The sequence below is a fragment of the Coregonus lavaretus genome (genome assembly GCF_964263955.1).
Source record: "Coregonus lavaretus genome assembly, chromosome: 3".
Classification (NCBI taxonomy): domain Eukaryota; kingdom Metazoa; phylum Chordata; class Actinopteri; order Salmoniformes; family Salmonidae; genus Coregonus; species Coregonus lavaretus.
This window is the reverse complement of record NC_139990.1, coordinates 24964730-24982911: the sequence shown is the minus strand read 5'-3', so window position 1 is coordinate 24982911 and position 18182 is coordinate 24964730. Positions and strand designations below refer to the sequence as shown.

At 41.9% G+C, this 18182-nt stretch overlaps 1 protein-coding gene across 1 annotated transcript in view; it reads right to left on the bottom strand.

Annotated features, from left to right (window-relative positions):
* Positions 1–815: 815 nt before the first annotated feature.
* col14a1b (collagen, type XIV, alpha 1b) overlaps positions 816–18182 on the bottom strand; it is a gene marked incomplete at its 5' end in the record, with an annotated part of 113270 nt that continues 95903 nt past the window's right edge. Inside the window, 9 exons of the mRNA XM_084158273.1 lie at positions 816–5099; positions 7128–7283; positions 8432–8509; positions 8804–8992; positions 9211–9277; positions 11201–11236; positions 14022–14093; positions 17867–17920; positions 18048–18101. Of these exons, the coding sequence (XP_084014399.1) occupies positions 4738–5099; positions 7128–7283; positions 8432–8509; positions 8804–8992; positions 9211–9277; positions 11201–11236; positions 14022–14093; positions 17867–17920; positions 18048–18101 (1068 nt within the window). The 3' untranslated portion in view covers positions 816–4737. The remainder of the gene's footprint in view (positions 5100–7127; positions 7284–8431; positions 8510–8803; positions 8993–9210; positions 9278–11200; positions 11237–14021; positions 14094–17866; positions 17921–18047; positions 18102–18182) is intronic.

The window sequence follows — 18182 nt, the reverse complement described above, 5'->3', positions numbered from 1 at the left end:
GGCTACTCTGGATTCAGTGACCTTAGGACCAGGGGTGACATTGAATAAGCAGAGAGAGGTGGATAGCTACACTTTTGATGAAGCACAGGGAGTTGGCCTCTAACTCTTTCTGTTATGATCCGATGAATTACAGAGGGGGGGGGGGGGGGGGGGGGGGAGGCGTGATAAATTGGGAGAATAAGTTATTTGCACTCCACTGCAGCACGGGTTGGCTCTCCTCATGCTTATTCATGAGGCAAGACGGGACCGCCATGGTGTCTGGTTACATTTACATACAAATGAGCTGTGAATTCATTATTAATACGCCCCTCTGCTGCTGTCTTCAGCCGGCATCGTCTTCCTCGGCGCCGCTGATGTAGTGGATGCCAATTATAAATGTCACTACACAATACAGTATCAGTATTATTGTAAGGCGAAGGAGTATGCACTCTGCTAGAGTGTTGGAGCACTTCATCAAGTTTGTTGAAGTGGTCATTTGTCTCCTTGTTTACAGTAACTTTGTCAATTTATTGGTGCGGGGAGCAGGTTGAATGCACTGTGTATTTTCTGCACTGTTGCGTCATCAGTCTTTTGATATTGTGTTTATTCAAATTCATGACATGGTCTGCATAATAAGGCCTCTCTCACCGGGCACACCCGCCAACACGCACTCACACACACACACACACACACACACACACACACACACACACACACACACACACACACACACACAGTCAAGTGCTGTTTAATGTTTATGATTGCATGCACTGTGTAGGGTCTATTAATATTTAATCTACATAGTGACACCAGACCAAAGAGAAAGTTTTGCATTGTAACTTATTTTTTGTATTTTCATTACATCATATTCACATTTAAGTACATTTGTTACATCAAGCACTTTCTCTCCTTTTTGGAATATTGTTATTTTATTGTGTTACCTTTTTTAAACTTTAGTTTATTTAGTAAATATTTTCTTAACTATAATTTTTCTTAAAACTGCATTGTTGGTTAAGGGCTTGTAAGTAAGCATTTCACGGTAAGGTCTACATCTGTTGTATTCAGCGCATGTGACATATTTTTAATTTATTTGATTTGATATTTTAAAAGTCAGACATCTAAACTAAAATGATTGAAATCTCACTTTTTATTCAAACAGTCCAAATCTATTTGTATTATCTATGGGAAACAGTAAGGGGCTTCAGTAACATTCTTTGATGGATTTAACAATGAGACCCAGTGATAACATAAACAGGCACAACATCAAATAGATGAATATAATATATACAGTATGTATGTATAGCGCAGACATTTCTTTCCAGATAATGAATTATCTGAAAATCCACACTAGGTGGGGCACTAGGTCCAAACTTTACAATTATTTTCTCAAGCTTATTTTCAGTCCTGCCCATGTACGTTTCTCACATTCTCTCACAGTGAAAGTAGAAGTAACAATAACATTTACATTTACAAGATGCTTCTGTACAACCGGACAACCCAAGCATTTGAGCAAATACCTTTCACTGGGAAAAACAGGTCTAAAACATGGTGATTGTGGCATCTTTATGTAACGCCGTGCCTCAATATGTCCTCGGAATGTACCTGTAAATTACCTGGTTGTTAGCGTTGACAGCTCACACATTAGAGAGCAAAACATCTGCCACTGTATCCTTTCCCAGGATGAGACTTCTCTTTCTTCACTTGACCTAAATACTTGGTAACCAAATAGTGATCGTGACATGACTTGTCTGAAATCAGATAAAAAAAATCCTTATAGGGTGTGTATGTTTTTTGCGCGTTTGAGTTTGTGAAAGTGATAAGAGAGCGAGTGGCAGAAGAGAACGGGGGAGGGAGTGAGAGAGAGCAGGATAAAATTATTTATAACTTTACTTTTAGAGGTTCCTTTTTTTGATTATGGAGGCAGTTAGTTAGGTAGGCTCCTCTAAACGCTATCAGTGTTTGTATTACACGTTTCAAACTCCATTATATCCCTCAGGTTACTGCAGTCTAAGGTCAGCCATAAGTCAGACATTCTATCTCTTGAGATGAAGTTCACAGGTACACTGACATCAGAGTGTTATTTTATGGCCCTGAGTGGTGTTATGATGAACCTAAAGCCTTCATTATGCATTTATAGACCAACTTTCAGCATTCTGAATTTCTATCTGAACTACTACAGCCTGTAAATGGCACATTGCAGTAGTCTACACTTGCATTCAACCTCCAAAACTGTACTAACTGCACCTATATCCACCAAAAGGAAGATATAGATAGCCAGATGAATGATCTACCATCTACCTGCCACACAGTATATAGGGGGCTGTTTGCTTGTTATTGGGATGGTGGAGGCCTCTGTTTGTTATTGGGATGGTGGAGGCCTGTATTTCCCCCTTTATTTCAGTAGCAGCTGCAGGAGATATTCACACCAAGGGACAACAGAACACCCAGGAGCGTGACGCCCTCCTCTTGGTGCTATCGCTGTGATTGTGCTCTTCTTTTGATGACCTCAAAGCCCCACTGTAAAGCCAAGTGTCATCACCTACTGTGGTAAATCAGAGTTTTCCTTAAGGCATGGTGGTGGTTCCCCTATGGCTATGGAGCACTTGAATGATAGTAAATGTAGTAAATGCCCGGGCTGGGCTAATCATTTGGAAATTATGCTTTGCCCTGAGGTGGGTTTGAGGGCAAGTTGCTCAATCTAGGCTCTGGCTGGCTGGTGGGAAGCAGGATAATGAAATGGAGGAAGAGAATGATTGGAGAAGGTGGAGGAAGAGGAGGAGTGCGATTTCATCAGATACTACTTACTGAAAGCCTTGCACACTTAAGTGCACATATTTCGGTGTGTATCTTTCATGACCGTGGCAATCACATTCAGCTCATGGTGTCCACATCAATGATCATTCATTCGCCCCCACTTGGAGCAAAAAGGCAGACCTATGTACGGGGCACCTGTCTGTCTGTCACTAGGGCCCACTTAGCAGCGTGACCCCAGGGGATCTAACACCTGGCCTGGAGACTTACTGGGTGCAGATCATGTTATTAAATCTTCCCTCGAGAGGCGGCAGAAATGATAGCTAGGCAGACTCTACTCTCACTCAGCAATTAGACAGAGGAAGAAAGTTTCTGGCTTCACACCGTTTCGGTGTGCATCAGTTGCATCAGTTCATTTGGTTGTAAGACCTATGTGGTTCAGGGATTCAAAATAATTAAGTATTGCACACAGCTTGCTTACAAAGTTTCAGCGTGTGAGTGAGTGCATCCCTTTTCAAGTGCCGATAGCTGAGAGAACCACGACAAGGATTAATGATGTCATCTAGAAGACTCTCAGCTATAGCAAGTACACATTGCTTTGGGGTTGCCATCTGTGTGGGTCCTTTAGTAATGAAAAGTCTTATAACTGATCTGTCATTTAAGTTCTGCCATTGGTTCAATTGAAGTGCATGCTATTACTTGTCGGAGAAAACCAACATCCATATGAACAAAGAAGCAGTGTTGAGAGTACCCACTGTGAATAATGGTTGTACTTCAATTTTATTGTTTGAAAAATCACTACCAAGTAAAAAATAAATTACTTCCTTGATTGAAACGTGTTCTGATGAGAGACGCTACAGTGGCCTGTTCCACATAGTTAGTCTCTGGAGCTCTGCAAGGTGAATAGACCACAGGCCTAACAACTCATCACAATACTGTAGGCTGAACGCTCCCGTTCTGGAGACCATATTCCGAGACACTTGCAATAAAACAAACATACATTAAAAAAAGAAATATATTTTTCACATATTTAACGAATAATCTTGTTATATTACATGTTTAGCACCTTCTCAAACACCCTTTAAAGACATACATGTATCGTAAAAATACAAAGAGCAAAATGTTTGTACCGTAACACTGCAATGGGGGTATTAGTTGGGCTATATGGCTGATAGCTTGAATGACCCTGTCAAGATATGAAAGCATATATTTATGTTGATATGTTGTTTCCCATGGCTGGGTACAAAATAGCATTATAAATTGATATGGAATGATTATATGATAAACAAACACATGCAAATATTACAATATGGGACATTTCATCAAAATAAATAATAATTGTCAAGTTTTGAACAGCTGGAGAATAACTGGTCATATTGAGTATATTTATAATGTTAGTTGGATAGTTATCAATATAGGTAGTTATATTCTCTACTAATATCACCAAGTAGTAGTTCGTTAATATTCAATTATATTTTCAAAATGTTCAAATAGCACTTGCTATCCACTCTTGAGTAATATCCTAGCAATAAAAGCTACCATTGAACTAAAATATTACTACTATAATATACTAAACTATAATATACTACACTACACTGTAGGCCTATGTTTTTCCAGTATTTACTAAGATCATAAACAAGCACTTGAAGTAAACCGTGACCAGGAAATTGATCAATTGCATGAAATTAGATTAATGAATCACAGAGGTGGTATGCTGAAAATGAAAAGAAAACAACAATACAATTGTATCTCTTGAAGTAACCGATTTACACACACAAAAATCGGACCACACTAGAACCAACAGTACACACACCCTATCTACACCACCAACCACAACACTTCCAGAGAGAAGAGAAGGAGAAGAAGATGGTCCCTCCCACTCTCTCCTCCAACCTCCTCCACCCTTCCCCTCCCATATGTCCCTTTGACATTGACATCAGGCACTTAATGATAGTCCTTAGAACCCCCTTTGGATATTTCTCCCTTTAACTGAACAGTCCCTACTCCTCAGTCGTGTGTCCCCGACTTCCGCAAGGCTCTCCTGAGCCTACCCTTCCTCATGGGTCCAACCATCTTCCTCTCCTCCGGCCCCTTTTCCTCTTTCTTCTCCTCCTCCTCCTCTTCAGCCAGGCTCCTGGAGGAGCGGTGGATCCCGGGGGACCTCAGCACCTCGTCGCCCTGGGTCAGGGCAGGGTCCTCGGGCGCGACTGGTCGGGGCGCCGGGTAGTTGGGCTGATAGTACTCAGAGGGGTAGCCCCCCACGTCGTACCTATAGGGGTCCTCCTCCTCCGGCTCGTCATAGTTCTGGTAGACGTTGGGGGGCAATTGGACTAAGGGAAGATTGCGGCGGTCAGATGGGTCACCACCCTCTTTAGCCATCACGGCCACCCCCAAAGTGTGCATGTGTTTGTTTGTTTTTGATTGGGTTAGCGGGAAAGGGACAGGACAGGAAGGAGGCAGAGACACACAGGAGGAACAGTGTTAGCGACGACATCAAAGCGGCCAGAAGAGTTAAAGAGGGGTAGGGAGGAGCTACACTGACAGGGACAGGAGGTCTAAGTGGGTCTCTTATTAAATATATGAGACAGCTCAACTGAATAACGCATCAAATGACAATCAGTATTAGTCAACCATTGGTTCCTTATGGAATATAAAAACGGTACACATTCCCTGCAGAAGTATAGAGAAGCCTTGGATAAAATATATATTAGTTTATATGCGGTGAGCTAAAAAAAATGCATTTATGGCTAAATTAGTTTTTGACTCAGGCTCAGGTAGAATGTGTTTCTACAAAGAGAGGAACTTGGAACAGCTTTATAGGAAACAAGGCAGTAGTCGTTGCTGACAGGGATATAGCGAGGGTGTATGGCCAAGGGACAAGCCTGTCTACCCTAACACCTCCACTACAACCCTTTTGAATGCTGCTCACTACCCATACTGTTGTTGGACTTGAGTAAGAGAAAGTAGCGAGAGAGAGGGATGACAGAAGGAGAGAGAGGGAGACAAACATACCACAGGTCAGACAGACGAGACAAAATCATAAAGTCACCATGCTGGTATTACTCACACCGTGGAGTGCATGGAGAACAGCGCAGGCCTATCTAGCCATACAGTGTGCTCACCCTATTGCCTTTTCCTCTGAGAAAATGGCCGATAGAGACAGACATCATTGATGGTCTGGGTGTCCATGCACACATGCATTTACAGTTTGGGCGCTATAGATTGTATCCACACTCACAATAACCATGATATTAGATGATGAACCATTGTTGAATATATCATGATCACATGACTGTAAAGATGCAGAATTTTCTTTTTGAAACTTGGTACAATGTGGTCAAACTTGATGCAATAGTGTGGTCTGTACATGCAAATACTGAAATATGACTTATCGTGATAAGACTTTGAGAGTTGATAGATATTTTGTCGGAATAACTATATTGTACATAAATGCATGTCACAAGCATTCACAAATATCTATAGGGTCTATAGAAGTTTAAACAAGCAAGCTTGTTTAATTCAATTCCACAAGCTAAGATACTGGGATACTGAAATGGCAGCATTTAAAAAATATTCTCAGATACCATTACATGAATTCACCACATTGTAAGTCATTGTTTCCAAGCTGAATTCTGCACCTTGGCTGCATTTTGTATTTCAAGGCTTAAATGACAACAGGAACTAATGGATTCATAAATAAACCATATGCTCACAGCCATCTTACTGTAAACCATCAGATAATAGAATGGGCTCATTATTTTCCTGAGCTGTCGTAAACAGAGAATAAAGAGCTACCACTCATTTATTTGAATGAGGTTCAGTCCTGAGGTTAATCAAGTGGGTCTCAATACATTAGAATTCAAAGTCTATTAAGAATAAAGTAAATCAGAAAACAAATGCCAATTTCTTAAATATATCTCAGTATGGGCAACCAAACTAAACTTGGCTAACTGGTAAGTTAGTCATACTATAGTGTAGACGTTTCTGAGAACTTTCTTTTCAAGATAGGTCAGATAAGTAATGTTGTCTTAGCTTCACCTTGAAATACTGTGTGGATAAGGGTGTGATTCGGGTCAACCCCCTGGCGGATTTAACCCAATGAGACCTCTTTGCTCAGGTCTCCCTTTCAAAGAGCTTTTATTGGATTAAATGAGTTGATGATTGATTGTCAGGGTATAATACAATACGTCAGATATACAGACATGAAAAAAAGGCCAGATTCAGTCCTAACCCTATGACCTACTCTCTGATTACAAACCCATTCTCAGAGAGTGCATTCTCAGGTAAGGGTTATCTACACAACAACCTGATGGGAATGCCAATGGAGTCCTCTATGGCTAAACAATTAGATCTAATGTGTGCTTACAGTGGTAGGGGAGGATTCGTGTCATAATTACCTCCTACGTTGTAGCCCACGCAAGAGTTCTGGTCACAGTATCCAGGAGGCCCAGCCGACCCCACTGGTCCAGGGATACCCGGCCGCCCAGGGGTTCCAGGGTTCCCCGGCCGACCAGACGGACCCTGGCTACCTGTCCGCCCCTGACCCGTTGGTCCTGGAGGAGAAAGAAAAGGGGTGAGGAGAGGGCGGAGAAAGGGGAGAGTGTGTTTTGATAAAACAAATACATTTTTCAATGAACAATTAAGGTTTTAACTTTGAGCTAAGTTAAATCATTATGTGAAACGTTATGGCAAACCAATGAAACATGGCATTATTATTGTCTTCATTGTGACTAAGAACACTGCATATTGAGGTAGAATTCATGAAGTTAAAGGGATAGTTCACCCAAATTACAAAATTACACACTGGTTTCCTTACCCTGTAAGCAGTCTATGGACAAGTTATGACAGCAATCCATGCTTTGGTTTAGTTTCCCTGGCACTGTTTCCACATGCTAACATTTTAGCATTTGTGGCGCAAATCCCATTCAAGTCATGGGACCGATATAAGCATTTTTCTCGCATCATGTCCAAGTCATCCGAAAGTATCTACAATTTATTGTAAAGCTCAACAAAGTCACTTATAGATGTTTTGAACATAATGTGCGAAAAATGCTAATATCGGTCCAATGACTTGAATTCAATTTGTGCCAAAAAATGATTAAACATTAGCATGTGGAAACAGTACCAAGGAAACTAAACCAAAGCATGGATTGCTGTCATACCTTACCCATAGACATCTTACAGGGTAAGGAAACCAATGCTATTATCACTGAGCTGTCTCCATCAGGAAATGCAGCGGCTATGAATATCATTTTTTAAATATCCTTGGAGGCGCTCATCTCGCGTATGCCAGATTCCTCTGAGTTCTCTCCTGTAGACCAACATGGCAACCGCTCCAGGAGTTCAATCAACACACTGCGTCAGCTAGACTACAATCAATACAGGAGTCAATAGCTATGCCCCTAATAATGTTTGATTAAACCAGTAGGAGCAGCTTAATGAAAAACAACAAACAAAAGTAAATTAAATGCAACTCGGGCTACCCTCTCCGTGTCATATTCTCCCCTTGAATCAAGAGGGAGACCCTTAATCAAAAACAGATCGGATGACTTCCCATTTTCTAATCCACCCGCTTAACAGATTTTGATTTCCTCTGCAGAGGCTCGGTGGCAAAGGAAGTCTCTGGAGGGAAATTGAAGTTGGAAATGTGCAGTTTATTGTTTTTTTGGGGGTGTTTTTCAGCAGGCATTGTTTCGGTTACCTGGGGGTCCTATGGGGCCTCTGGGACCCTGGACTCCTACACCTGGGCTTCCCTTGTCACCCTTCTCTCCTGACAAACCTGGACAGACAAAGGCAGAGGGGACACACACTTTGACAAAATGCAGAGAAGTGGGCATGCTTGTCTCCTTTCCATATTATATATCACCTTCAGCACTACAAGTGTCATGTCCAATATTGTAGATCTAGCCTAATGTGTAATCCTTTTTTTCTGAATATATTAGTGATGTTTTCTTACATTACCTGGCAGTATCATTTACTGTAATATCTTCTCTCACAAGCTTATGGCATAGGCTACATGACTAGATCTTTACTTGATAGCTTGAGTTAAATCTGAGTCTTCTCTATACAGTACCTCTGGCTCCTGGTTGTCCATTCTCTCCATTGGACCCGGGAAACCCTGGTCTGCCCGCGGGCCCCTGCTCTCCCTGTGGTCCTGGGCCGCCCTGCCGCCCGGGCTCTCCTGGGGGTCCAGGAACGGTGCGGATGGAAACGGGTGCACTGGGGATGTGGTTGAGGATGGAGTTGTAGCGAGCCATGTGACCTGTGGGAGAGACGTCAGACTGAGGTCAGTGGCACATTAATGGATGCCAATGGCAAAATACATTTACACCTTCATAGACAACACTCATATTTTCATACTTTACACCCCTTCCATACAATACACTTACACTCAAAATACACAAGACCTGTGCAACCCCACATCCATACACACAAACCCACACAGGAAGAGGGTCAGATGCAGGATAAAAAAAGACTCACTCTGTATCAGCTGCTCACAGACCTGCCGGGCGATTGCTTGGACCGATGCCTGGGATTGCAGGTCACCCTGGAGGCAAAAACACATGGTGACACCATGGCTACAGATAACACTGTGTGTGTTTGATGTGTCCAACCTGTTTCATCGATCCCACAGGTAACATTTCCTCCACCATTACTTGGGTAGAAAGCCTGCCAGCTGTGAATTTGGCATCAACTCTTTCGATTGGAAAACATGGCTGTTGTTGACAAGCCTAGATGTTGCTTTTTAGCCTTGTCTAAAAACCTTAGCCATTCACTGTTCGCTGTTATGTGCGACACCAATCCATAAAGTACTTAACACTAGAAAGATTGCTCTTTAAAATACAACTGCTGTAAAGTAGAAACCCATTTCTACAGCTGAGTAACACAGCTCTAAAGCTTATAAAGTATGCATGAATAGGTCTTCTACAAAATGTGTTCTGGGTGCAGTATACCATGTGATATTCCTCTTCAGAAAACTTGTTGTAATGGTAATTGTATACTGTCAGGCTCTCAGAGAACACCAATACCCCCAAGCTGAGGAGCAGCAATTACTTGAAAGGAGGGCATTACTTATCTTGAACATTGACGTTAAGAACTCAGGGGGCATACAAACACTTACTCCACAGAATTACACTACATGACCAAAAGTATGTGGACACCTGCTTGTCGAACATCTCATTCCAAAATCATGGGCATTAATATGGAGTTGGTCCCCACTTTGCTGCTATAACAGCCTCCACTCTTCTAGGAAGGCTTTCCACTAGATGTTGGAACATTGCTGCAGGGACTTGCTTCCATTCAGCCACAAGAGCATTAGTGAGGTCAGGCACTGATGTTGGGCGATTAGGCCTGGCTCGCAGTCGGTGTTCCAATTCATCTCAAAGGTGTTCGATGGGGTTGAGGTCAGGGCTCTGTGCAGGCCATTCAAGTTCTTCCAAACCGATCTCGACAAACCATTTCTGTATGGACCTCGCTTTGCGCACAACTGTTGCCACAAAGTTGGAAGCACAGAATCGTCTAGGATGTCATTGTATGCTGTAGCGTTAAGATTTCCCTTCACTGGAACTAAGGGGCCTAGCCCGAACCATGAAAACAGCCCCAGACCATTATTCCTCCTCCACCAAACTTTACAGTTGGCACTATGCATTCGGGCAGGTACCAGATTCGTCCGTTGGACTGCCAGATGGTGAAGCATGATTCATCACTCCAGAGAACGTGTTTCCACTGCTCCAGAGTCTAATGGCGCGCAAGCTTTACACCAATCCAGCCGACGCTTGGCATTGCGCATGGTGACCTTAGGCTTATGTGCGGCTGCTCGGCCATGGAAACCCATTTCATGAAGCTCCTGACGAACAGTTATTGTGATGACATTGCTTCCAGAGGCAGTTTCGAACTCAGTAGTGAGTGTTGCAACAGAGGACAGACGATTTTTACACACTATGCGCTTCAGCACTTGGCGGTCCCGTTCTGTGAGCTTGTGTGGCCTACCACTTCGCGGCTGAGCCGTTGTTGCTGCTAGACGTTTCCACTTCACAATAACAGCACTTACAGTTGACCGGGGCAGCTCTAGCAGTCAGCTCTAGCAAGGCAGAAATTTGATGAACTGAATTGTTGGAAAGGTGGCATCCTATGAAGGTGCCATGTTGAATGTCACTGAGGTCTTCAGTAAGGCCATTCTACTGCCAATGTTTGTCTATGGAGACTGCATGGCTGTGTGCTCGATTTTATACACCTATCAGCAACGGGTGTGGCTGAAATAGCCGAATCCACTAATTTGAAGGGGTGTCCACATACATTTGTAAATATATTGTACTGTTTATTATACAGAACAACATAAGTATCATACACTATTTCAATTCAATTTTATACATGCTTTATTGGCATGAATGGGTGGTTGTCACTACTGCCAAAGCAATGTATATGAAGTATTACATAAATGAACAATCTGTTTGTTATCTCTAGGACTTACTCTTTCTCCCTTCTCTCCTTTGTTTCCGGCGGGACCCTGCAACAGAACAAGAGGCAGAATGACAATGGACAGAAAACAATGAAGTACATTTACTGTACACATTTTGAGTTGTACATTTATTTTTCCTTTCAAGAAGTTGCATCAAGAAGTAGACATTTCTCCCAGAGAAGTAAAAACTATTTGGAAAGGTTAACAGAATTACAGTAGACATTGATAGACAATCTGGATGACAGGTATAAAACAACTCTTCTCAGGAAAAAGCCCTGCACTTGAATGAACAGAAGCTACCTTCAGAAAGCTAGAAGCTACCTTCAGAAAGCTAGAAGCTACCTTCAGAAAGCTAGAAGCTACCTTCAGAAAGCTAGCGTCATTATTTTAACCCTGGCATAACCATTTATCTGCAAAGGTCATATAATGACAAATAATAACTATGCAGTACCAGTAATTACATAGTGGGCAAGACTGTGTAATTACTATGTAATTACTGCCAACCTTCTCTGGCTCTCAGCCAGAGAAGGTTAGCATTTTGACGTCTGGCGGCACACCAATTAAAAAGGTGTCATCCTACAAATACCTTGATCTTTGGTTCTTGTAGATAATAATTGTGAGGAAGCTTAAACTGAAATTGGGTTTTTATTCTTGTAACAAGGCTTGCTTCCCGTTTGAGGCTATAAAGAAGCTTGTTCAAGCCACTTTTCTTTCTGTAATTGATTATGGTGACATATTGTATATGCATGCAGCCTCTTCTGTGTTAAAGAGACTGGACTCTGTTTATCATGCATCTTTGCGTTATGTTACAAATGCCAAGTCGCTCACCCACCAGTGCACCTTGTATCAAATGGAGGGCTGGACCTTGCTTTACATACGCAGACAGCTACATTTGTATTCGTTCATCTACAAAGCCCTTCTGGGTAGCCTGCTCTCCTTCACTATCACCACTAGCCATTCCCAGACGCGGTCTACTAGATGGTTGCAACTAAAAGTCCCCAGGGCTGTTACAGAGTTAACCAAGACTGCCATTTCCTATTGTGCACCTGATGCATGGAACAGTCTGCAAAATACGCTTTAAAACTCTGGCCCAAAACTCTGTTGAGGAGTGTAAATGTTTCCTCCAGGCCGGATCAGCACTTAATGACGTGTTGTTGTTCTGTTTGTATTGTATGTTTAAATGTTGTATTGACCGCTGCTGCTTTGATGGCCAGGTCTCCCTGGCAAAATAGACAATGTGTCTCAATGGGTTTCTTCCTGGTTAAATAAAGGTGAAATAAATAAAAATAAAAATATATTAGTGCCTTGCAAGGCCACCAATGTAGCTTGAATTGCATATTGCATATTGTCATGACATTGTAAGGCAATTTGTTAAAGATTTACATAAACCGCCACAATGTATTCTGTTCCATATTCAAGATAGTGTTAGGTTAACCTCAGATTCTCTAATGAAAAGAGAGCCCATTCAGTGTCACAAGTCTGTTTTCTGGCAACAATGTTGAAATATACAACGGCAACATACAGGCACCTGCCAAAATAATGGAAACACCAACATAAAGCGTTGGGCCACCATGAGCCGCCAGAACATACAGTATGTATAGATTCTACAAGCATAGATTCTACATGTGTCTGGAATAGTGGTGTGGGTCAGCTGTTTGTTCGCCCGCACCCACCCGCAATTGCTAATAACCATCCGCAACCGCCCGCCTTTATGTGACAAAGTGAAAATTTGAGGCCCGCACCCAACCCTAACCCGCAAATATAGAAAATAGGCTACAGTCAATGACGGAGGAAAGATTTTTTGACAGGGGGTGCAGGATTTCTTTGTTGTTGCGTGATTTAGATATGTTTCTGCTTATAATTTCCGACATTTTGGTAGGCTATTTGTTAGTCAACTTGTCTATAATTAGATACATGTAGCTTCTCTTTTGTCATAATATGTTTCCCTAGAAGACTAAATAAACCCTTGCTCAATAGAATAATGTAATAGATCGATAGAATGAATGCTTCAATCTAGTTGACATCGGTAAAGTTCTCTGTCATCTTTCGCGAAGCAAAGACGTTTAGGGACTGGGGAGAAAATACAATAACTGTGCAAAATGTGATTTTCTGTGTCGGCTATTTGGTATGCGTACAGTTAAGCCCTGAAGCTTAGGCTTATGCACTAATAGCATATAGCCTAAAATAATTAAAGAAAAACCTCAATGTAGCCTATATAAATTGCACAAGAATTATACATTTATTGATTTTTTAAGGTATTGTTTCTCTTTATTCAACTCTTTATAGAATGAAGTTGGTGGACTTTGAAGCCTGGCGAACATAACATACAGTACATCTTTGACATACCTTCTCCTTACAATGTTAGATTTTCTAGATGTAGAACTAGATGTATATATAGTTCCTTAAATTATTTCCCTGTCTCCGAATATCCCCTTTGAACTGTCACCCTCTCTCCCAGATCTCTATACATACATAGAAATACAACATATTCCTGACCATGTGACCTGCCCTAGAATAATGCTTGGCGCTTGTTATAGTTTGTAACTTCATTGGTCAAGTCATGCAGTCAAGAAGAACTCTGGGTCCTAATTATGATAGATACACTGTACTCTAGGACTATGTACAATATATTTATATATGGCTTTGCTGTCTCCCAAAACCTCCCTCCCTAATCCTAGACACAGCAGGCAAAACCGTTTGAAATGACATCATGCTGACGTATCTGGTTGTAATGATGTCATTTCAATCAGTTCCGCTTGCTGGGTATTTCCTCAGCTAGAGGGTCAGCTCCATTAGTAGTAACATGCATGGACATAGAGGTCAGATGACTCACAGGAGGTCCTTGGTCTCCCAGTGACCCTGGAGGTCCACTTGACCCTGGTGACCCGGGAGCTCCTGGAGTGCCCTATGGGTGAAGGAGGAGAAAAACACAAACAAACAAATTGTCATGTCACTGATTAAGCAATCACTCAAAGCAGGGGCGCAACTTTCACTGGGGACATGTCCCCCCCACATTCTGAAATTTTTGTCCCCCCCAGTTTTATACATTTACATTACATTTACATTTTAGTCATTTAGCAGATGCTCTTATCCAGAGCGACTTAGTGCATACATTATTATCATTATTTTTTATCATTGGAATGTGAAACAAAACAAGGCAACGGTGTGCTTTAGGACCATGTGGACGCCTCCGAGCAGTCGGGTAGGCTGTTTGGAGTGTTTATCCGACTGGATTTAGGACCGCGCTGACACCGCAGAGCGGGCTGACAGGCTGTGTGAAGGCAAAGCTTCTGGAAGGCTGGCTGGACCAACCAGCACGGGAGAGTTGAGCATGGTTCAGTGTGTACACGTTGCACTCTTTAAAAGAGTGTTCAGGAATCAATGGCGCCGGAGGAGATGGCTGCCGTTTTATGGGCTCCTAACCAATTGCACTATTGTGTGTGTTTTTTCGCGTTATTTGTAACTTATTTTGTACATAATGTTTCTGCCACCGTCTCGTATGAACGAAAAGAGCTTCTGGATATCAGGACAGCGATTACTCACCTCGTACTGGACAAAGATTTTTTATTTAATGAGTCGGACGCGAAGGATTTACTTCAGACACCCGACAAGGCCCAAATCCCAGTCATTCGCAGGTGAAAGAGACGGAGATATCTGGGACAGGTCGGGGTGCCTTGTAAGGATCCGACGGCGAGTGCGTAATCTGCCTCTACCATCAGTCCTATTAGTCAACGTACAATCATTGGATAACAAAATAGACAAACTAAGATCACGAATATCCTACCAACGGGACATTAAAAACTGTAATATCTTATGTTTCACAGAGTCGTGGCTGAACGACGACATGGATAACATACGCTGCATCGGCAAGATAGAACAGCGGCCTCCGGTAAGACAAGGGGTGGCGGTCTGTGTATACTTGTAAACAACAGCTGGTGCACGAAATCTAATATTAAGGAAGTCTCTAGGTTTTGCTCGCCTGAGGTAGAGTATCTCATGATAAGCTGTAGACCACACTATTTACCAAGAGAGTTTTCATCTATATTTTATATATGGCACTAAGACCACACTCATCCAGAGGCGGCGCTCCTAGTGGCCGGGGACTTTAATGCAGGGAAACTTAAATCCATTTGACCTAATTTCTACCAGCATGTTAAATGTGCAATCAGAGGGTAAAAAACCTCTAGACCACCTTTATTCCACACACAGAGATGCGTACAAAGCTCTCCCTCGCCCTCCATTTGGCAAATCTGACCATAATTCTATCCTCCTGATTCCTGCTTACAAGCATAAACTAAAGCAGGAAGCACCAGTGACTCGGTCAATAAAGAAGTGGTAAGATGACGCAGATGCTAAGCTACAGGACTGATTTGCTAGCACAGACTGGAATAGGTTCCGGGATTCTTCCGATGGCATTGAGGAGTACACCACATCAGTCACTGGCTTCATCAACAAGTGCATCGATGACGTAGTCCCCACAGTAACCGTACGTACAGCTGAAGTCGTAAGTTTACATACACTAGGGTTGGAGTCATTAAAACTAGTTTTTCAACCACTCCACAAATTTCTTGTTAACAAACTATAGTTTTGGCAAGTCGGTTAGGACATCTACTTTGTGCATGACACAAGTAATTTTTCCAACAATTGTTTACAGACAGATTATTTCACGTACAATTCACTGCATCACAATTCCAGTGGGTCAGAAGTTTACATACACTAAAGTTGACTGTGCCTTTAAACAGCTTGGAAAATTCCAGAAAATTATGTAATGGCTTTAGAAGCTTCTGATAGGCTAATTGACATAATTTGAGTCAATTGGAGGTGTACCTGTGGATGTATTTTAAGGCCTACCTTCAAACTCAGTGCCTCTTTGCTTGACATAATGGGAAAATCAAAAGAAATCAGCCAAGACCTCAGAAAAATAATTGTAGACCTCCACAAGTCTGGTTCATCCTTGGGAGCAATTTCCAAACGCCTGAACGCACCACGTTCATCTGTACAAACAATAGTATGCAAGTATAAACACCATGGGACCACGCAGCCGTCATACCGCTCAGGAAGGAGACGCGTTCTGTCTCCTAGTGATGAACGTACTTTAGTGCGAAAAGTGCAAATCAATCCCAGAACAACAGCAAAGGACCTTGTGAAGATGCTGGAGGAAACAGGTACAAAAGTATCTATATCCACTGTAAAATGAGTCCTATATCGACGTAACCTGAAAGGCCGCTCAGCAAGGAAGAAGCCACTGCTCCAAAACTGCCATAAAAAGCCAGACTACGGTTTGCAACTGCACATTGGGACAAAGATCATACTTTTTGGAGAAATGTCCTCTGGTCTGATGAAACAAAAATAGAACTGTTTGTCCATAATGACCATCGTTATGTTTGGAGGAAAAAGGGGAACGCTTGCAAGCCGAAGAACACCATCCCAACCGTGAAGCACAGGGGTGGCAACATCATGCTGTGGGGGTGCTTTGCTGCAGGAGGGACAGGTGCACTTCACAAAATAGATGGCATCATGAGGAAGGAAAATTATGTGGATATATTGAAGCAACATCTCAAGACATCAGTCAGGCAGTTAAAGCTTGGTCGCAAATGGGTCTTCCAAATGGACAATGACCCCAAGCATACTTCCAAAGTTGTGGCAAAATGGCTTAAGGACAACAAAGTCAAGGTATTGGAGTGGCCATCACAAAGCCCTCACCTCAATCCTATAGAAAATATGTGGGCAGAACTGAAAAAGCGTGTGCGAGCAAGGAGGCCTACAAACCTGACTCAGTTACACCAGCTCTGTCAGGAGGAATGGGCCAAAATTCACCCAACTTATTGTGGGAAGCTTTTGGAAGGCTACCTGAAATGTTTGACCCAAGTTAAACAATTTAAAGGCAATGATACCAAATAATAATTGAGTGTATGTAAACTTCTGACCCACTGGGAATGTGATTAAAGATATAAAAGCTGAAATAAATCATCTCTCTACTATTATTCTGACATTTCACATTCTTGAAATAAAGTGGTGATCCTAACTGACCTAAGACAGGGAATTTTTACTAGGATTAAATGTCAGGAATTTAGAAAAACTGAGTTTAAATGTATTTGGCTAAGGTGTATGTAAACTTCCGACTTCAACTGTATATAGTATGTATAAGCTGGAAGTAGAAGCCTAAGTGTTGTCCATTAGTTTACTCCAATTAGGGGAGGGATGGTAGGGTTAGGGGAAAATAATAAAGGAAAATATATTTTAAAAAATATACATTTACAAAAATATATATGGGGGATTGGAAATGATGCAGACAATTACATTGATGGAAGACACAATGTATCTGCAATATTAAATCTGATCTACCCCCTAAAAAAAAAATATATATATATATTTTTTTATAAATCCAAAGTTGTGCCCCTGACTCAAAGGTACAATCTGTAACTTTTGTTTTCCCAGTGGTAACTTGAGGTACCACAAAAACATTTGGCCAAGAAGCAAAACAAAAAAACTGTCACATTTGCCAAGAAGCACAAACAAGTAACTTACAGGGACAGTACTTCTGACCAGAAAGTAGTTAGTTGCAGGTTGTATTTTACAATTCAAAGTTACAGAATTAATGTATTTTATAATTCAATTCAATTAAATCAAATTCATTCATCAGTCCCTGATGCTCCATCCATTCACAATCAGACTTACCATAGTCCCTGGAGGTCCTGTTCGCCCCTGGGGTCCATCTTTACCAGTCAGTCCCTGTGGAAAGGGGTTACATGTCCAAATTAATGCCTATGAGACTGTGCTGCTACGGCAGCTCATATACCATGACTTTATATTCACATAAATCTATTCCTTTTGATTAAACAGACAAACAAGACATTACTCTTGTTCCTGTTTGTCCCTCTCGACCTGGTGACCCAGGAGATCCAGGAATGCCCTGCAACCGTAGAGAGAGAGAGAGCGTGTGAAAACAGAAAGGCCTGTTAAGGTGTTAGCATGAATACATTTGTATTGACAG